Here is a 21,790-nt window from a genome sequence, read left to right on the forward strand (position 1 = left end):
TGCTGGCAGCTCGTCGCTTCAGTAGACCCCCTTGGGATTCCCCAACCCGGGCGTTCCGTTAATCCAGAAGTTTGCATTGGGAACGTTTTGAGCACAGCACTACCTCCCTCACTTGCCGGCTCGCTGCCCCATGCCTGACGCAGACACACAGAGATCCAGATAGCTCTGCCCACATTCCCGTGTGTCTGCACAGCTGGCTACAGGAGCCATGTTGTTTAGTAAATATATTACCTTTACGGGGGCTGCGTCCTGCGGTCTTGGGTTTCATCTCCTGTGGATCATGTGTTTAACAGAAAACATGCCTCTGTGGTTATACTGATCGGTGATATATTTAATGGTGCTGTAGTCCATTTTTTTTGGTCAATAGATATGCCCAGAGCTCAAGGCTGTTTAAATGTTAAGACTTTTTCTATTTAAAAGCTTTTTTTTGCCATCATGAAAGGTAACTTGTAAATTATATGTGGTAAACAAAAAAATGTCAGGAATCTTCTGGAATTTCCATTTTTGCATCTTTTCAATTTTTCTGGCCTTTAATAAGAACCACTTGTCAGCTTCTAGCCCTTCAGCTACTGCTGGACATGCGCATGTGAAACCTGCACACTTGCGCAGACGCATGCACACTCGCAAAAGCATGCACACACACACAGACCCACGCATACTCGCAAACGCACACACACAGACCCTCGCACACTCACAAACGCATGCACACACACGCAGATGCACAGCTCATATATTCCTATCATTGTGGACACTCTCCATTCATTTCTATGGGGAAAACCCTAATCGTATCTATGATAACCTTAACCCCTACCCAGTCCTAACTTTACCCATAAATAGCCAAACAATATACAAGACTTCTGACATTTTTAGTTTTTTGGTTTCATTCACAGATTTTTTTTTTTTTATTGATGTTTATATTATGAGGACCTAAAAAATGTCCCCATTAGCTAAAAACAGATTTTTAACAACAATGTGTGGACATTTGGTCTTGGTGGCCCCTGTATGGTGCTTTTTGGTTCTCACTTGGTGGCCCCTGTATGGTGCTTTTTGGTTCTCACTTGGTGGCCCCTGTATGGTGCTTTTTGGTTCTCACTTGGTGGCCCCTGTATGGTGCTTTTTGGTTCTCACTTGGTGGCCCCTGTATGGTGCTTTTTGGTTCTCACTTGGTGGCCCCTGTATGGTGCTTTTTGGTTCTCACTTGGTGCCTTTTGAGAACCTGCCCACGTTTCCACTGGTATCAAAAAAGAACAGAACAGAAATGTTACGTTGGTGGAAGTGAGAGTAAAGTAAAGGTATATATGAATTCATTTTTTCCCCATTTATTTTTGACCTGTTTTGGGTTTTAAATTTTTATAAGCTGCAAAACCAAAAAAAGGTCTGTCTCGTTGCTCCCTCTCTCGTTGCTCCCTCTCTCGTTGCTCCCTCTCTCGTTGCTCCCTGTCTCGTTGCTCCCTGTCTCGTTGCTCCCTCTCTCGTTGCTCCCTGTCTCGTTGCTCCCTCTCTCGTTGCTCCCTCTCTCGTTGCTCCCTCTCTCGTTGCTCCCTGTCTCGTTGCTCCCTGTCTCGTTGCTCCCTCTCTCGTTGCTCCCTCTCTCGTTGCTCCCTCTCTCGTTGCTCCCTCTCTCGTTGCTCCCTGTCTCGTTGCTCCCTCTCTCGTTGCTCCCTCTCTCGTTGCTCCCTCTCTCGTTGCTCCCTGTCTCGTTGCTCCCTCTCTCGTTGCTCCCTGTCTCGTTGCTCCCTCTCTCGTTGCTCCCTCTCTCGTTGCTCCCTCTCTCGTTGCTCCCTGTCTCGTTGCTCCCTGTCTCGTTGCTCCCTGTCTCGTTGCTCCCTCTCTCGTTGCTCCCTCTCTCGTTGCTCCCTCTCTCGTTGCTCCCTGTCTCGTTGCTCCCTCTCTCGTTGCTCCCTGTCTCGTTGCTCCCTCTCTCGTTGCTCCCCTCTCTCGTTGCTCCCTGTCTCGTTGCTCCCTCTCTCGTTGCTCCCTCTCTCGTTGCTCCCTGTCTCGTTGCTCCCTGTCTCGTTGCTCCCTCTCTCGTTGCTCCCTCTCTCGTTGCTCCCTCTCTCGTTGCTCCCTGTCTCGTTGCTCCCTGTCTCGTTGCTCCCTGTCTCGTTGCTCCCTCTCTCGTTGCTCCCTCTCTCGTTGCTCCCTCTCTCGTTGCTCCCTGTCTCGTTGCTCCCTCTCTCGTTGCTCCCTGTCTCGTTGCTCCCTGTCTCGTTGCTCCCTCTCTCGTTGCTCCCTGTCTCGTTGCTCCCTCTCTCGTTGCTCCCTGTCTCGTTGCTCCCTGTCTCGTTGCTCCCTCTCTCGTTGCTCCCTGTCTCGTTGCTCCCTGCCTCTATTGCCTGTATTCACTGTTGTCTCCTTAAAGGCTGTATTTCTCCAGTCTGTTTGTGTTAGTCGGTTTATTCTCACTCCCGTTGTACTTCTAAGGACGTCGTCCTTCTCATGATCTCTTTGCCACTCGAGCCTCACAATATTTATTTTTTTTGACCTGCAACATTTATAATTCATTATCCAATCTGGCCAGCAGATCGATCTTTCATTTTCATGGAATAGAAAATGATGTAATGTTATTCCGCTAATAAGATGGCAAGTTGTTTTACTCCCAGCCCCAGCGATTTTTAGACAAAACTATATCGGTTATCGATTGAATTTCCTGGCCATGCGGAGGATTTTGACACAATCGTCCATCCCACTTTCATTGCGTTAAAGTTCCAAATTTGGAGCCCAGCATTTCTGTGGTGCCGTGCTGGAGATATTTTTTCTGGGCCAGGGCAAGTTTTTTGCAGGGGAAACATGCTGAACTAAGTTCCACATTGAAAGTCCGGCACCAGCCCCAGCACTGCATTGGTGGAAACAGGGTACCAGTCCTCCTCTCTCCCCAGTCCCTCTTTCCTCTTGTTCCTCCTCTCTCCCCAGTCCCTCTTTCCTCTTGTTCCTCCTCTCTCCCCAGTCCCTCTTTCCTCTTGTTCCTCCTCTCTCCCCAGTCCCTCTTTCCTCTTGTTCCTCCTCTCTCCCCAGTCCCTCTTTCCTCTTGTTCCTCCTCTCTCCCCAGTCCCTCTTTCCTCTTGTTCCTCCTCTCTCCCCAGTCCCTCTTTCCTCTTGTTCCTCCTCTCTCCCCAGTCCCTCTTTCCTCTTGTTCCTTCTCTCTCCCCAGTCCCTCTTTCCTCTTGTTCCCAGTTCCTCTCTCTCCCTGTCCAAAGTCCCTCTTTCTCCCAGTACCCGTCTCCCTCTGTCTCCAGCCCCTTTTCCTTAACTGAGGGATCTTGCGTGTCCTGCTAGCTGAACTTGTAACCCCACTTGCAGAAGGAAGCGGTGGTCACATGATTAAGGTGTCAGTTTCAGACATATGCCTCTTGTCTGGACAGTCAGTATCTTTCTGTCCAGAAAATAATGGACGCGTCGTCCATCTGGTTTTGTCTTTTTACCGGTTGTTCTTCATGAAACATGAGATGGCCAGTTAGGATGCCCTCCCTAGGACGGATGAGTTAAGGCGCCCTCCTTGGGATGGCCGGGATGGGCCTTTAGCTGACAGACGCAGAACATCCCCTGGTAAACACAGTGGTCACGGGAACGGGCATAAAGGTTCACCTTACGTTCTGGAAGCTGTCCAAACCTCTCCTCACATGCCTGCTCCTGGCACATGGCCGAAAATGATCCGTCACAGTGAGTCTTAACCACTACCCTGTTGCCTGCTGCTGATGAATATTAAAACGGTGTACGGTTTGTTATTCGTGTCACGACTCTGCGGTGTTCCGCCTGTGATCTCCTGTAGGGGGCAGAGCTGCTGCTGCTCCGACATTTTGGCACCTAATCAGTGTAAAGGCATCCCTGTACGGGTACGTGGTCCATTAGCTTTGTCGGCAATGCCATTCAGCATGGCAGCTGTGTTGACACATTTTACGGCTGCAGTCTGCGGCCATTGTTTGTGTCATTATCAGGTCTGATGCATGGGACCATTACATACCTCATTTCCACCAACACAGAACCAGCCTGTATTTCCACTGGTTTCAAAATAGAACGTAACATCGGCGAAAACGAGGGTAAAGTACTTAAATGAAATGCTTGTGTTTTTTTTCTTTCAGTAATATGATGGAGTATTAGAGGCACATGGAAGGGAATTAAATCTGAGATATTACGGGATATTACCATATTACGGGAATAAAGTTATAGCCTAATATTATGAGGAAAAAAAGCCATAATTTTAAGAGAATTAAGATGTAATTTTACTAGAAAAATGTTATAACAGTACAATAATTTTAGGCTACATGTTCTTTTTGAGGGGAGATGTGAGAAGACCAGCCTGCCATTTGCGCTGAGGACCGTGAAGCATCTTGTACAATTATAGTTTGCAAAGGTTTCACATATAACGAAAGACATTTGGCACATCAGCACCATTATCCATTATCATATATGGAAGAGTGTTAAACTCCCTAAAAGGTGTAAAAATAAATACATAAAATGTTTTGAGGTCGAAGTTGAAAGTTAAATGGTTGAAGCCTGTCAGTGACTGTGAGCTTATCTGTAGGAGGGTCGACACCATAAAGATGCCTCACATTCAGCTGCTTCTCGGCTCATTCTGCACAAAATGAGGGTCCATGTCTGCCAGGATATGGGTTCTAAAGTTTTCAGCCCAGGACCCTACAATAACAGTTAAGGTTAAAATGGGATATTTTTCACACTGTGTTTATAGGCATATTCTGAAAATCAACTTGCAACCCCACACATTGGTAACCGCTGTGCTAAGAGTATCTATCCATAGAATTCAACTTTCCTGAAAACCTACTTCTTCAATCTCGAAAGTTTATTTCGGCTCTTATTTCGGAAATGCTGTTTTTTTTCTCAGAATATAACCCCCAGCTCAGCATTATTATTTATTAATATATACATATATTTAACCTACGATATCATACAGTATTAACATCAAGCACCATTAATAATTCACAGTGAATGCTCTCAAGATGACAGGTAAAGTAATTTTTTGATTTATTTATTTTTTAGCATTGATTTGACAGAGATATAATCTTATTAGCATGACCCACAAGAATCCTTTATACCAGTGTTTCCCAACCCCTGGTACTTGGGTCCCTCAGAGAGTCCATGTTTTTGCTCCCTGCCAGCGCCTGCTAGGTTGGGAGGGAGCAAAAACGTGGACTGTCTCAAAGGGGGCTGGTAGGGAGCAAAAACGTGGACTGTCTGAAAGGGAGCTGGGAGGGAGCAAAAACGTGGACTGTCTGAAAGGGAGCTGGGAGGGAGCAAAAACGTGGACTGTCTGAAAGGGAGCTGGGAGGGAGCAAAAACGTGGACTGTCTGAAAGGAGCAAAAACAACAACTGATTGGGATCCCCATGGACCGGGTTTCGAAACACTGCTTTATACGTTTATACGAAAAACTTTTATTAATAATGTTGTTAATATGGCAGTTCCTATGATTATTTTTTGTTGTGCAGATTCTGCAGTTAATCTGAGAGAAGGGCGCTATAACCAGTCCCATGTTATGGTTCCAAGTTCTTGTCTGTGGTACCAAACTGTAGCTGTTTATTCTGGCTCGGGGCCAACTTTTTGCAGCGGAAACGCGCAGAACCAGTTCCAGAGTGGGAGGAGGCCCGGCACTGGCACCGCATTTGTGGAAATGGGGTATTATATGTGGGGCGGGTGTGGCGTGGGATTGAAACAAAAAATTCGGATCCCGAAATGTTTGCAGTAAGTGAATAAGCAACCCGTATTGAGTGCTGATTGGGTTGATGAACGTACAAGTCAATTCATAAAAGGTTAAATGTGTTGTAAGGTTCATTGTAAGTAAGCATATTTCTAGGGACCCCTGTAAACATCTTAAAGATGCAGATTATATTTTGAGAGCATGAGGGCACGTTTCAGTCCCAGAAGGTGAGCTCTCTAATGATGGTCTTGTTTATCTCCCATAAATATATGGTGCACAGTGTTTACATCTCATGTGTGATGTTCATGAAGGATGGTGGAGCACACCTTACTCTTGTTACAAGGAGAACAAGAGTGTTCCCTAGCTTGCCTGGCTCTCACCGTCTCCGTCCGCGTTCCCCGGCTCTCACCGTCTCTGTCCACATTCCCTGGCACACCTATCCCTCACTGTATCTGTCCACATTCCCTGGCACACCTATCCCTCACTGTATCTGTCCACATTCCCAGGCACACCTATCCCTCACTGTATCTGTCCACATTCCCTGGCACACCTATCCCTCACTGTATCTGTCCACATTCCCAGGCACACCTATCCCTCACTGTATCTGTCCACATTCCCTGGCACACCTTTCCCTCACTGTATCTGTCCACATTCCCTGCCACACCTATCCCTCACTGTATCTGTCCACATTCCCTGCCACACCTATCCCTCACTGTATCTGTCCACATTCCCTGGCACACCTATCCCTCACTGTATCTGTCCACATTCCCAGGCACACCTATCCCTCACTGTATCTGTCCACATTCCCTGGCACACCTATCCCTCACTGTATCTGTCCACATTCCCTGGCACACCTATCCCTCACTGTATCTGTCCACATTCCCTGCCACACCTATCCCTCACTGTATCTGTCCACATTCCCTGCCACACCTATCCCTCACTGTATCTGTCCACATTCCCTGCCACACCTATCCCTCACTGTATCTGTCCACATTCCCTGGCACACCTATCCCTCACTGTATCTGTCCACATTCCCTGGCACACCTATCCCTCACTGTATCTGTCCACATTCCCTGGCACACCTATCCCTCACTGTATCTGTCCACATTCCCTGGCACACCTATCCCTCACTGTATCTGTCCACATTCCCTGGCACACCTATCCCTCACTGTATCTGTCCACATTCCCTGGCACACCTATCCCTCACTGTATCTGTCCACATTCCCAGGCACATCTAGCCCTCACTGTCTCTGTTTACCAGTTTGCCCAGCTCTCACTGTCTCTATTTCCCTGTCTCTTCCAGCTGTACATCCCAGATGAGGACAAATCAGCGGCGGGCCGCACCCTGAACAAGCAAGTGTTCGAGGGGTTGACTGCTGGCTTGCTGCAGACCATCGCCACTGTGCTGAGGTACCTGCTGCCTCTACCTCTGGACACCAAGGCGCAGATTGGAGAGACCTTCAACAGCCGCATTCAGGACCTCATTAGGTACTTCCTGTGGCCACCGCCCACCCCTCCGTCATCCCCCGACTCTTTTCTCTGACTTGCCTCTCCCATGCATTCAGGTCTGCCAATGCAGACATGCATCGTCTGTGTTTCATCATTCTAAAAATATCTCCTTAAAATTAGATGTCTTTTTCTCGTGGAACATCTTTCATTGGATGAACTTTAGATTTGCGGTTGAATTTTCTTGGCAGTTTCAGTCACCATTCGTCACAAATGACCCCGACCCCCCCCCCCCCCCCCCCCCCCCCCCACTGGGGCTGTCTGCGTCTAGCTAACAGTGGGGGCTAGGAGAAGATCTTGTAGGAGATTAACACTCCTCTGGTTGGCTGCCAAGGATTTTCTTTTTTGGGGTGGGGGATGGAACTTATGGAGTGACCCCCACTGCGGGTCATGTGGGCTGGGCTTCTCCCTCCACGTTTGGATCAGTGCTGCTGCTTTCGGGGGGTATCTGTCGACAAAACCAAACGGGATCTTGAAGGGGCACCACGTCCTGGTCCTGCTGAAGGTCACACGAGCCAGTTTCAGGAAATCGGTGCCAGTTCTTTGATCTCGATCCCTGAGGGAAGAAAAAAAACAACAGTCCTGGCCTCTGGTAGAACAAGGGATACAGCTAGATGGACAGGGACGTGAGAAAAGGCAGACAGCTTCCCCCCGTCCGCTCCGGCTGGTGCGGGATGCGGTGAGTCACCCTGCCGGCACAGCTGCTTCGTCTCCGGGGACTGTTTCCGAATTCTGCTGATTAATGAGCACTTTACACCCGCTCCCAGGAACCCGGAGTGCGCCGAATCACATTGTAGCAAACCAAGGTATATGAACACTTAGGAAATTTACACTGTTGGATTCATGCATTCACACAAATAACGGTACAGATTTTCTGCAGAAAACATGGTTTAATTTGAAGCCCAGATTGATCCTAACGGCATGCCGATGGACTCTCAGTGACATTGAAACACGTGGCACATTGCTGCCACCTGTTTGACTGGGTCGGTTTTGGTCGACTGCGTCTACCTCCCCCATATTTGTAGAGGAGGATAAAGTCATAACAAGGAGTTAAGTTCACATGACTGTTGACCTTTCAAGAGGAAGGGTGACCAGTCATTGCCTGCAGTTTGAAACACTTCCTCTTGGTGGCGATGGTGAGTAATGGTGGTCCATGTTCGAGACAGAGGCTTTGAAGGGCATGTTTGACGTTCTAGTCGGCTGCAGTGGGACAGGCCTGGCAGATGGGGGGGTGGAATTCAGCGACCCCTCTCAGCTCTGCCACCAGGAGACGCGGAGACAGAGTAATGACTCAATTAGGCGTGATTACTCATCTAGCGGGCCGGCGGCCGGAGAGCGATCATCAGGCCCGCCATTGGCTGATAAATCAGCAGCGTTACTGCTGTAAGTTACGGCAGCTGGCTGCCTCCGAGGAGAGACAGCGAGAGGCCCTGCTGCTGTGATTTCCCAGATATGCCTGGGGGGGGGGTAAATATCATAAATATTACTAAATATCACTGGCCGGTTTGCCCCCTCTGAGCCAGCTTTGATTATGTGGCTGTGGGCTGCATGTTTATTTGTCTTATTTAGATGGAGGATCATGTCCATGCTGGACACATACCCCGCCCCCCAGCCCCCTTCCCCACCCCGTCCCTCACCTATCATTCCACTTGTGTACCTCTCTACTGTGTGCTTCTTGCCCTCATTGTATGTGGTTTCCCCACTTACCCACTGTGTGTCTCACGTACGCAGCTTCTCTGTCCATGTGTAGCTCTCAGTAAATAAAGCTCCTTCCCGTTTTGTGTTATTGCCTATATTTTCAGATTAGGGAATGTTAGCACTAGCGGTTGGCAGAAGTGGATGGTGACTGCTGTGCCTTCTTCGTTCCCCCTCTCTCCCCCTGCCCCTGTTCTACAGCTACGTGGTCAATGTGGGCCTCCTGGACAAGCTGTGCGCCTGCTTCCTGTCGGTCCAGGGCTCAGGGGACGAGAGCCCCAAGATGGCCACCTTCCTGTCCCATGCAACGGCACTGCTACACGGCGTATGCAGGCTGTGCTTCACTGTGACAGGCCGGTGAGTGAGACCTCGGCCCCAGCTCACCCCATCTGTATTGATTCTCTCTGTTCATCTGTCTGTCAATATGTCTGTCCGTCTGTCTCTGTCTGACCTTTTCCTTTTGTCTGTCCTTCTGTCTGGCTTTCTCTCCGTCCATCTGTCTCTGTCTGACCTTTTGTCTGTCTGTCTGTCTGTCTGTCTTTCTCTCCGTCCATCTGTCTGTCTCTGACCTTTTGTCTGTCTGTCTGTCTGTCTTTCTCTCCGTCCATCTGTCTGTCTCTGACCTTTTCCTTTTGTCTGTCTGTCTGTCTGGCTTTCTCTCCGTCCATCTGTCTGTCTGTCTGACCTTTTCCTTTTGTCTGTCTGTCTGTCTGGCTTTCTCTTCGTCCATCTGTCTGTCTCTATCTGACTTGTCTGTCTGTCTGTCTGGCTTTCTCTCCGTCCATCTGTCTGTCTGTCTGACCTTTTCCTTTTGTCTGTCTGGCTGTCTCTCCGTCCATCTGTCTGTCTCTGTCTGACTTGTCTGTCTGTCATTGTGCGGCTGCTTGTTTTGCTCTTATTGTAATGCTGGTCTAGCGGCTGCGAATTGGGAATGTGTTCTGACTTCATTCTGTGAATCAAAGGTTAACATTTGTCACATACTCAGTTATACTCAGTACAGCGGTTGTCTAGCTCTAGACTGTAAAACAGGGGACATGAGTGTAAAGAGAGAAAACATTAAACAATAACCAGCATTCATGCAGATCAAATTTATCTCGAGGTTGTACCCGCTTGACCTAAATGTAACCGTGACACGGAATGCGTTCGATACAACATCACATGCCTCCTGCCATGTCCCTGAGATCTCCCTCCAATGCTCAGTGGAATTACAGCTATCGAGTAATGAAAAATGATCCAGCATCCACTGGCTTCCCGGTGAGCCTGTGCTTCACATGTAGCTTTAATAGGTTAGCTTAGCTTAACTTAGCGGTGTAATGACGGCCAACTGTTTGACAGCCATGTCAAGAAGGACGGGGGGGAAGGGGGGCTCTTCCTGTCATCAGCAATCGATCCCCCCGCACCGCATCCTCACTTCTCCAAGCCACAGCACTTTGCCCGAGTCGAGCTGCTGAAATGTGGCTAATACCTATCAACCCTGTGCTCATGTTATTGGGCTGAGCGAAGTTGACTGCTGCCGTGTTGTATGTGTGATGTTATTGTGTGCTAACATGTGATCTTCACGTGAGCTTGCTGCAAGTATATGATCTTGCCGTTAGTGTGTGACCTTCCTGTGAGCTCTCCACTAGCATGTGATCTTCACGTGAGCTCTCCGCTAGCTTGTGGTCTTCCTCTGTGCTTGCCACTTGCATGTGATCTTCCTGTGAGCTCGCCGCTAGTATGTGGTCTTTCTGTTAGCATGTGATCTTCCTGTGAGCTCGCCGCTAGTATGTGGTCTTTCTGTTAGCATGTGATCTTCCTGTGAGCTCGCCGCTAGTATGTGGTCTTTCTGTTAGCATGTGATCTTCCTGTGAGCTCGCCGCTAGTATGTGGTCTTTCTGTTAGCATGTGATCTTCCTGTGTGGTCACCATTAGCGTGTGATCCCCCTGTGAATTTGCTTATGTGTGATGTTCTAGTTCTAGCTTACATGCTCATTCAACTGCATAGCGTTACTTTTGTGCCACAATTATTAGTGAACCAGAGACCGAAAGTAGCTCATTTCTGATTGGCCAGTCTGCTCTCCAATCACTTCTCTTCTTGACAAGGTGATTATAAGAGTGAAATTGCACTGTATATGGAAACATGGAAATTATTTTACCTGCTGGACGAAATAGACTTGTACAATAACAGGTTGGATGTCAAATAGGATGTCAAAAGATACAATGACGCAATACTATTGTTACAATATCCAAATACACAATCAAAAACTTTTCAAAACGAAGCTTGATATATAAATAATTACTCACCCGTGGTGTATCGATATTTTCAGGATTTGCATCCAATTTTGTTCAATGGGTCAAAAAATAAATAAAATTAAAAATAAAATAATTCTCATATTTTGAGTTTTATCTCGCCTATTGGACAAAATTGGATCTGGTGTGGAATTAGTTTGTGGAGCCATGATTCTTATTGTTATATCTGTGGAGTATCCCAGGGTCAGCAGAGTGATGTTTTGTTCATGAGCAGTTGCTCCAGGGACTGGCTAACCCTGCCTTTCTCAAAAATGTGTGTAGCTTAGGCTAAAGTACCTGCCATATAAATAAAATATGATTAAAGAGTAAATTGCAAAGTTGCTAGTCAACTGTAGGTCTTTGTTAAATGTTCTGTAAGACAGAATCTGACTCAGGAGATCATCTGGTTCATGAAAGCCAGCTGAACCTGAGCAGCTTTCAGAAGGACTCCGTCTCCGAGTGTGTGCTCCACACTCCCTGCTTAACGGGGCTCGTTAGGATCAGTTGGTGACCTCTGACCTTTGAGGACTCGTGGCAGAGGCTCAGAGAGGCGAGCAGGCCGACCCGGCCGGACGCCATGTTCTGCGTGGCCGGTCAGCTGACTGCCAGCCGTGGAGCCGGGATCCCGGCGTTCCATGAAGTGTGACCAGGAGCCTCGACCGCAATGAAGGCTTGCTATTGTTCAGCTGCTGGCATGAAAGTCCCATCCTGTTCTTGGCATGCTGGACTGACATGGATACCTATAAGTGGTGTTTGGGATCGGAAATCGGAATTAGTGGTGGAGGGGGGGGGTTAGCCTGGTATTCTGAGGAATTTCTAAGAACCTGAAGCCATGCCATTCAGATGTGCTTTGTCATTTTAACGACATAATTAACGATCGTGTGCAAAACGACGTTTCCACATTCTTATCAGCTAATTAGCTAATTGGGAGTTTGGGTTTCCAACGCATTGCCTTTCGTTTCGGAAGAGGAAGTGCTTCCTGGGCCGAATATCTGGGGTCTGTGGTCTTTCAGGCCGGCTGAGGCCATGGATGCTGGGTGTTATCTCAGGAGAGCCATCTTTGAATTTTCTGGGGGGGGTGTAATTAAATGACAGGTACTGGCAGCCAGCTATTAGCATTGCTGTGGAGCCATTAGCTGTCAGAATGAGTCACATTTCTGCTGAGCAGTTTACCTGGCTTTGGGGGGGGGGGGGGGGGGTATGGGTGCACATTATGAGCGTTCTTCTTGCACCCCGTGGAAGGAGCGCCTCACTTCGAAACCCACGTGTTTCCACCTTCGATTATGCAGTAACCGCGTGGGGCTTGGATCCCATCGACGCACTGCAAGAGGCGAGTGATAATCTTTCCAGCAACTTCCATGTCGGTTTGAAATGAATACAGCCCTCTCTGGCAGCAGCCCCCACCTGTCCCCGGAGCCCCACGCTCGAACCCGACAGGCGTGCCACTCCATGCAGGCCGCTCACATTATTGATATGCGAGAGGACAGCGCCGGTCAGCCCCAATGCGCGGGAGCTGCAGACGCCGCATATCCTGGTGAACCGCTGACAGCCGCGCATCTCGGGTTTCCCGCCGCGGTTTGTCTGGCCGCTGCAGGCGGGTGGCTCTGGGCCCCATCGCTTCTGTCAGCAGGTTGGAGGGGAGGGGCGTGGGAGCGCTGCTCTCAGGACCCCCCTCCCCCAACCTTCCCATTAACTTTCTCTTCAATATTGCTCATGTTCTGTGCTGTGTTGCACATGTTCACATATGCTGGGATCTCCCAGCATGCTTTGTGGCTGTCCTGACCTGTGCCTCTTCCGCCCCTCCCCCCCGCAGCTCCCCCAACATGTTCGACAAGCGGCTGGAGCCCACAGGTCTGGCGGCACTGCTGCGGGGCACCGACCTGCTGGGTGTCCTGCACATGCTGTACTGTGTGCTGCTGCACGGTGTGCTGCCCGAGCCAGGCCTGGCCACACCCCTGGAGGTCTACCCCCCCGCCGTTGCCCATGTGGCCCTGCAGAGCGTCCGCTTCCTCAACGCCTTCGCCCTGCTGGACCTGCCAGCTTTCCAGGTGCAGCTCGCACGTCCCACGCGAATCAGAGGCTGAACCATATACTTTAGAAGGCCGCCATGTCCACCCTCTGATTTGAGGGCGTCTGCGGGGAGCAGGGAGCCATGGAGCAGGGCCAGTGTAGCATGGAATCGAATGCTGTTCCTTCATTACTCCCCATGGAATTAGAGGGGTCTCAGCGTAGGGGCAGCTAGGCCGTAAGGTCCCTGGAGCTGGGGGTTAAGGGCCTTACGGTAGCATCAGTCTGCTAGCCCTGGGATTCAAACCAGCAACCTTTTGAGCACCTGCTGAGCCACACAGCGCCCCCCTGTGCCCAGCTGCTGTACTCCACCGTGGGCTTCAAATGCATGGGGTATATGCTATCAGATAGATCGAAACCCCTTATGGATCAATGCCCTCCCGGCATCGCAGCTGTAAAGCTGAGCTGAGCTGTTAGACGTCTGCTTCTGTGATGCCAGCGCTGTGCTTTACCTTCTTGCTAGCTGATGGAGATGGTTTCCGTAATTCCGAGGCAAGATGCAGGCAGGCGCCAGCGGAGCAATGGATGTAAACACTGGGCGGGGCTTTGTCCAGCGTGGGGGGGGGTTCACGCTGTTATTGTTGTTTATGCAGTTGTTTAGATGCCATCCTCTTCCCCTTCATTTTGTTCACTTCTCTCTTGACCTTCAGCCGCTCAGTCATGTTTGACATGTTTAATAAATACTGTCTGTGAGTGTTCAGATACCATCTCTTCGGGGGGGCGGAGCGGGGACTGGGGACCCTCAGAAAGGCCAAATCCCAGAAATAGGTTCCACTCCTGTCTGAACCATCCCCTTTGGCCCAGAATGAAGTTTCAGAGAGTCCGTTTGCTGCTCTTTCTCTGACTTTGTGATGTCTGTAAGTTGTTGGAGGCAGTGTGTGGCTCATCTGGGTAGGACTGCGATCAGAAGGTTGCTGGTTCAAATCCCATGGTCGGCAGAGTGATGTCACCATTGGGCCCCTGAGCAAAGCCCTTTAGACCCTAGTCGCTCCAGGGACTGCTTTCTCAGAAATTGTATGTTGCAAATGTATGAATAAAAGCATCTGTTAAATAAAAATGTAAAAGAAAAAAAAACATTAAGGGGGAAATGGGGCTGTAAAATATCACTTTCCAACTATTTGGTGCATGTGCTGTAAGCAACAAGCTTTACATGACGGGCGTAAACATTTGTCCGGATCCTTGTGTTTCGGTACTATGCAGACCTTTACTTACGGCCACGATTTGGTAAGCAGGTTAGGACTAAGTCTAAAATATTAGTGAGAGGCGTTTTGTGACACCCAGAAGTTAGTAATCTGTATTAATTCAGCGTATTCTTGTTTAATAAACGTGTCACACCGTAAAATACAAAAAAGTACCACCACATGTAGTCTTTTTTTACCTCGTTTACCCACAAGATCTCCTCTTTAAAAAGATGTGGCTGTTGAGCTGTTCCTTTCTTCGCCGCCGCTTCAGCGCTCATCGCTTCCTTGATTTACCAAAACAGTATCATGTGACGAGCTCCGATAACTGAATTTAATAAACATGAAGATAGGCTGAATATATACAGATTACCAACTGTTGGGTGTCACAATATGTCTTTCATTAATATTTTCGGCGTACTACTGATCTGTTTATCAAATTGTGGCTGTAAGTAAACATCCGTATATTGCAGAAAAGCCGGGGCTCGGGCAAATGTTTACGCCCGTCATCAGAAGCCCCGGTGATTATTGCGTGTGATCCATATAACTGCCATTATATCATCATACAGTCCTAATGGGATGTCAGTAAATGAGTTTTTCGGTCAAAATTAAGTTCTCCTCTCACTGCCATTACCCCAGCGGAGTGCGAAGTTTCTGAAAATTCACCATCATGCTATTAAATATTTTTTTTCCTTCCTCGTGGACCCGCCATGTTAGCCGGGAGATCCCCCGCCTGGCTGTTGCTGATGCCTCTATGCCAGGTGGTGCCCCAAACCGCCCCACCCCACACTAACACGCTGCTGGGGGTGTCCAGTCTGTCCTAGGTGCCGAGGGGCTGTCCCTGGCCTTCCGTCACATCGTCAGCTCGCTGCTCTGCTACTGCTCTCAGCAGACGGACGAGAGCCTGCTGCACGAGGTCATCATCTGTGTGGGCTACTTCACTGTCAGCCACCCAGATAACCAGGTACTGCACGCCGGGCAGCTTCCAGAAGCTTCCTGTGCCCAGCACAGCAATGTGATAGGAATGTCACTCACTGAAATTCATGCATATGAATCTGAATTTTAACTTGGCGTGAAGTGTGTGTGTGTCTGTGTGTTTGTGTCTGTGCGAGTTTGTCTTTAACATTTTTGGGACACTATATAAACCTCATAAAAATCTGTGAATGCAATCAAAAAACTGACCATTTCAAAAGTCTTGTATTTAGTTCGGTTACTTATGGTTAAGGTTAAGGCTGGGTAGAGGTTAAGGTTGTCATAGTTAGGGTTATGGCTCATGCCCTGGTCCACGCTGCAGCTTTTCATCTGACCTGTCAGCATGACACTTTTACGCACGGACATGAATTCATGAATATTCCAGCTGAATATTTCCGGCCCCCCAGCCAGGTCCCTGGCTCTCTCATCAGCGCACCCTGAAACCGGGAAGCTGTGGCCATCGTCACTTAGGCGCGGCTGTTCCCGTGGCAACCTCCGGAGGGAAAACTTAGTGTTATTAACGCGTCCTTGTGCACGGGGGCCACTTGGCGATTTACGGGCAGATTACAGATTCTAATAAAATCTTTGTGGCCTTAATCAAAGAATCTGCTCCTACTTTATGGCACGTCGACCCCACCCCCCCCATGCCACCTCAGTCCAATTTAATTATTCTGATGTACGTAATTAGCATGTGCTGGCATTGTTCGCTTCATTTGCATATTATATTGGATAATTGAAAGAGGGCTGATAATTAAATTGGGGGCAGTGACAGATGATTCGGCTTTGTCTGCACGCAGAGAACTTACCGGAATGAGCGAGCTGGGAATAGCACAGTTGCATATTCATTTTGTCCGAGCTCACTTCGCTGATTTGCGGAAAGTCGGTGTTGGGGATGTGATCGTCCTCCAGGCGCTGTTGTGCCTCTGGAGGCAGCCGAAAAGTCATCTTTCTGGAAAGCAGACGCAGCAGAAAGATCTCAGGGAAGCTTCCAATAAAGCATATATTTAAAGCTTTGAGCACCGATTGCTTTATTTATTTAAGCAGGATGAGTATATTCTCAAGAAGTACAAATAAATAAATAACAAAGGCTGCGTATTTTTAGTTCTGAAACTGGACGATTTATAATGTTTTTATGATCAGCAAGGACCGCCCCCCCCCACCCTGGACTAGAGATGGTCCTGAACAGTGTTGCGTTGCTGGAATTTCTCCGCACAGGGGGGTAGGGGGATAAGCAGGATAAATGTTTAGAGGGGATATCTGTGGAGGCTTCAGCATGTCACATGTTAATGTAAGCACTGGCAGGACTAGAAAGGACCTGGTCACGGGGTGGGGAGGCATGGTGGGGTGGGGGGGGTTGGGTGTGCAGCCTCGGGTTCAGGCCTGGCAGCTGTGTTTACGTTCTGGACGGAGAGCCACCGTGTAAGGCAGCAACATACACGTCATGTTCCATCGGGGGGGGGGGCTCGTGTCAGTCAGTCAGTGTCTCTTGGCCGGACCCTGGGAGTCGGAGTCTGAGGTTTCCCTGTACGGACATGCGCCAATCTCTCGATATCCACCAGCTACCCTGCAACGGCTCAGGAATGTGCCTGTAGACAATTCGCTCTTCCTGCATATTGGGGGGAAAGACCCCCGTGAAATTAAGGCAGTCGGAGGGCTCGTCCCTTTAATGGTGCTCACATGGCCCTGTGGACTAGGCTGATGGCACTTATGTAGAGTTTGCATGGAAGCGGAGGCATTGAGATGCAGGGGCTCCCTCCCCCTCCCTGGGGGGGGGGTCACCTCGCCTCCATCCCAAAAGCTGGCCCTAAGCTCAACACCCAGCGTTTCTCCATCAGCGCGTGTGGATGCTGATCTCATGCTGACGGAGACCGTCGCTGTGGCGCTGACAGCCGTCACTGGGCAGCAGGGCCGGTTCCCTGGAGGAAGCGGAATTTATGATGGAGGCTGTTTGTCACGGTGCCTGTTTGGTCGCCTGCCGTCGCTCCACAGGTCATTTCTGCAGACCTTTTGCCCTCGTTTATACACACATGAAGGGCTCACTGCAGATTAGCGTATAATGCGTGTCGGGAAAACCAGCAGCTTGGAGACGGCACATGGAAACGAGGCGCGATTTACCAAACGTGAATCGCGCCCCCCTTGCCTGAATGGGATGAATGGGGGGGGGGGGTTTGCCCAGTGGTCAGAGCTGCTGAGTAGCTGAGTGGGAGGAGCTGCTTAGATAAGTCACTTCCTGTCGGGAAGCTGTCACCCCCCCCCCCCCCCCCATGTCCCTGAAACCTCTTATCAGTGACTCACTACAAACACTCACTACAAACACTGAGGGGTCTGTTCTGTATTGCGCCGTTGAGCCCGAGATTTGTGGTCCCTGCTTGGAAGCCGATGGGTCTGAGGTCCTTAGTGGGGGGATGATAGAGTGTCTATGATGTCCAGGGTGGTGGGACCTGCACCGAATCATCATGTCAACTGTGTGCTTGGCCTCTGGGTTGGGGGCTCTTCGCTTCGGTGCTGTTCTATCAGGTTGTCGTGGTTTCATCCTCTAATGCTTCATCTATAAACTCATTTTCACATTTACTCTTTCTTAGCTTATTAAAAGCCAAACTCTTCTTCCGCCTTTGCTGGGAAACTTGCCTTTGTGTTGCAGACGTCCTTCTCGGTGCTGCAGAACAGGCCCACCCTGTGGCAAACATCAAGCAGACCCCCACCGACTCCCGGGGGCATCTGTGTGTCAGGATGCAAACTTTGTCTGCCCCCATCTCCCCCAGCAGGGCGGCGTGGGAGTTGCGTAATAGAGGGCTGTAAAACGCCGGCCCGGCTTCAGAGGGGGTGTACTCGGGCACTCTGCTTTTACGTGGCCCCCCTGTAATTTAGGGGCTGATTCATGGGCCCAAAGCCTGCCCTCCTTTTTACTGCCTGCGGCTCTGAATGGGCCCCCCTGTCAGCAGCGAGCGACTCGCTTGAGTGCAGAGCCTCTTGCCCGTAACACTGAGAGCCCGTTCTCCTGTTGCAGACAGGAAGTGGGAGGTTACGGCAATGCCGGTGACCAGCGAGGGATGGACACCCCCATGGGGGGATTTGTCAGGCTCTGCGTCGCGCCTCTGATTTTCTGGACATTATTAGTTTTGACCACTTCTGTTTCTGAGTGCTTTAAGTCCCAGTGCCGGATCCCCAGAGGAAAACCTTACAGTTGTTTGTTTTTAGCTTTTCCATTTTCTATCTTTGTCTCCCTGTCTCGGTTGCAGACCCCGATACTGATGAATGTCACTTTTATTAAGTAGTGTGGCTGTCTTGTCCTGTTCTTGAGGCCAGTTCTTTAAAAAGTAACAATGAAAATGTCTTTAAAGACGAATTCCAGCCGGGGTCAGTCCTTCATGGGAAAACGATAGGATTAAGAGCTTAGCAGGGATCTCCAGACAGTCCGCTTCATGCGTTGTAGTGTGGGGCAGCTTTGAACGCTGCTGTAGAACAGTCCATATGGGACTCACCTTGAAATGATAAACACCTGAATTATCGGTTTGTTTATTCTACCCTTAAACCCTAAAGTGCGTTATTAAACAGAGAGTGTATTGGGAGAGTATTGTTAAAAGTGTTTTAAAAATCTTGTAAATCTTGTGAATTTATGTCACTCTGCTTGAGATGCTTCAGCCTGGATTTCTGGTTTCAATTTGCCTGGAAGTTCCTCTCTTCTCTACCTGTAAAGCTGCTCTTTTTCACTCAGCTACAATTTACTGTCGTGACCCCCCCGGTTGTCCCACGGCTCGCCCAGGCTCCAGGCTCACTGTACCTCTCGACCCCCCCCCACCCCCCCCCCCATTATTCTCCAGCATGCTGCTGTAATCAGACTAGTCTGGGTGTGATTTGATTTTAATGTTGGTCAGCCGGATGTAATGGTGTGAGTGTAATGCCGGGGGGGGGGTGGTGTATGCAGTTAATGGTATTGTTCATCTCCTAAAGTGGCAATGATGCTGGCCTCCCCCCCGGAAGGTCCCACCTCCTCCCCAGCTGCTCCTCAGCGGATTGGCCAGCGATACACAGCTGCCCTCTGAGGTTACGGGCAAGTTTTAAAATTAGCCTGGAGGCCACAGTTGTCACATTCACATCGCTTCAGTAAGATCTAAGAAACGCTCCGGCTTCGAGCCGCACCGTCAGAGTCATCCTCCGGGTCCAGCCTTTGTAGCACTAGCTATTCCGTGTGTGACGCTGACCCTTCGTTGAACCTTTGGGGGTGTCTCTGTGTGCTTTGTGTTGTGTGGGCAGGGCTGGGTGATGCCCCGCCCCCCTGGCTGACTCGCACCCATGCATTGCAGGCGATCGTGCAGTCAGGCCGCCAGCCGAGCGTCCTGCAGAAGCTCTGCCAGCTGCCCTTCCAGTACTTCAGCGAGCCTCGCCTGGTTCGGGTGCTCTTCCCCACGCTGATCTCGGCCTGCCACAACAACCCACAGAACAAGGTCATCCTGCAGCAGGAGATGAGCAGCGTGCTGTTGGCCACCTTCATACAGGTACTAGGCAGGATCAGCGCATGTCTCCGGGACCTTCCCCAACGCTGAGGGCCTTTCCAGGTTTCTACCTACAGTATGTTGTCAGATCCGGTCATGCAGCAACACCGTCCAAAGTCCCTGGTTATTCAATTATTTCAGAGCATGACACAGATGCCAGATTCCCACCACATCTCCGTCTGTTTCTCATTGCCCCCCCCCCCCCCCCCCCCCCAGCCCCCCTGCATTTCTGAGGTGAAGCACTAACTCACTGTCGTCTTCTGTGGGCTTATCACTCAGCAGCCGGGCATCCAATCACGGAACCCCGTCACCTGACAGGATGCTCTGCTTGTCCTATCGGGTTACAGTGTGCTGCCGAATGTTGTTGTTTATTTCGACCAGATAAATTAAACGCCGCACGTCAATGCCTTTCATGTATGTGCATGTACCTTTTTCAGAAAAGTCTAGCACCTTTTAATGATAAAATGTTTATCAAGTGTGTGTTCGCTTAAATGCGTGCTTTTATGCTAGCTGGACATTCTCATTTTTTTGGGAGAAGTTCAGACAGGCTCTCGTGGTATCAGGTTCTCGCAAAAGCCGCCATTGTTTCTCCAGATCGATGAAAACGCAGCTTCTCCGCATCCTAAGGAGATGTTGACACTGACCTTTCATTATCTGTGTAATCTAAGATTAGCCACGATTAAACTGTTGTCCCTCCAAGTTAACTGGGCTGTCTCCAAACCAAGATAAATCCGTTTTAATGTGCCGACGTGGAGGACCTCATGTTCGATGGCCTCGGCCAGACCCAGCGCAAAATCGCAGGCATTCGATTGTTGTTTTTGTCGCCGTGGTGGAAGAAACGGAGCAGTTCGGTGTCACTGAGGGTGAGACGCATGTGCTGGGAGATTCTGAGAAATCCGAAGCTCCTGCCATGGGATGACGCCCTTCTGGCTCGTGGGCTGGTTTTCTCTGGAGCTCGGCGAACATGTGATATCTCTCTATAAAGCCCTGAGAGATCCATCTTCCGTCTGTTCATGGAAGATGTCATTTTACGCTAGCTGCGGTGTTAAGTCACGTTTTTTTATGCGTAGGACTGTGCTCAGAGTTCAGGCCGGGTGGAAAATCGGACGTCACAGAAAGAAGGTGGGTTTTTTTTCCTGTTTTTATATATATGTCTTCGTCCCGATAATTGGACCACTTTGTATGAACGGTTCATGTGCTGCGATTTTTATACATCAGACCCGCTCTGATCCTTGCGGTTGGCGCTATGTCTGTGACTTCACCATATGCTCCTCTGTGGTTTGGTTATTCTTTCCCCTGTCTTTCCCTCTGAAAAGACGCAAGATCCCTGGAGGCCCTGGACTTGGCCAGTCGCTTCCCCCGCGATCGCTGGGAGGAGGCGCTGCAGTTCTTCCTCAACAAGCAGAATGACTGACCCTCGAACAGGCGGGAATCACACCAAAGGGAAACGTTCGTCTCCGCTTTCCACCTGGGCCTGGAGGTGTGCGGATCTGACTCCCTGCGCGTTCCGTTACTTTCAGATATGCAGAGGTCAGGCTGAAACTCGGCGGGGATGGGATTTTGCCGCTCTGCGGACTGTAGACGGCTCTTGTTCACACTGCTGCTGAAGATAACTGGTAATCAATCGTTTGTCTTTTGAGAAAAGGAGATATTGGTTAAGACGGGCATTGTTAGGGAAAAAACTTTTACACACTGTTCTGCAACTTCGTTACGAGATTGTATATACTTTAATACTAAAAACCAGTGATGTTCTGCTAAGACTTGGGATTTTTCTTGGGTATGTATATTTAACTGTTTTTGTATTCATTTGTGTAATTTGCACAATTGGTGTCTGTTCACTGTTCATTTATTATGCTAGTAAATTTTTACAGTGGTGTGTTTGGTTTTCTTTGTTAAATAACTTCAGTAAGTATAAATTATTTAGTTAACGTTTCTATAATAAAATAATTTATTACTGCA

The 21,790-nt window shown here is 49.4% G+C and overlaps 1 protein-coding gene and 1 long non-coding RNA gene across 2 annotated transcripts in view; one reads left to right on the top strand and one right to left on the bottom strand.

Annotated features, from left to right (window-relative positions):
- scaper (S-phase cyclin A-associated protein in the ER) overlaps positions 1-21,790 on the top strand; it is a 71,190-nt gene extending 49,400 nt beyond the window's left edge. The window contains 7 exon segments of the mRNA XM_049031078.1: positions 6,956-7,140; positions 9,055-9,210; positions 12,935-13,169; positions 15,181-15,330; positions 19,643-19,834; positions 20,902-20,953; positions 21,148-21,790. Of these exon segments, the coding sequence (XP_048887035.1) occupies positions 6,956-7,140; positions 9,055-9,210; positions 12,935-13,169; positions 15,181-15,330; positions 19,643-19,834; positions 20,902-20,953; positions 21,148-21,245 (1,068 nt within the window). The 3' untranslated portion in view covers positions 21,246-21,790.
- Positions 6,078-6,740, bottom strand: LOC125751798 (uncharacterized). Its single transcript, XR_007400793.1, has 3 exons — positions 6,621-6,740; positions 6,355-6,506; positions 6,078-6,202 (listed from the first exon to the last, which is right to left on the bottom strand). It is a non-coding gene; the product is annotated as an uncharacterized LOC125751798 (long non-coding RNA).

This window comes from Brienomyrus brachyistius, chromosome 11, assembly GCF_023856365.1.
Source record: "Brienomyrus brachyistius isolate T26 chromosome 11, BBRACH_0.4, whole genome shotgun sequence".
NCBI lineage: Eukaryota > Metazoa > Chordata > Actinopteri > Osteoglossiformes > Mormyridae > Brienomyrus > Brienomyrus brachyistius.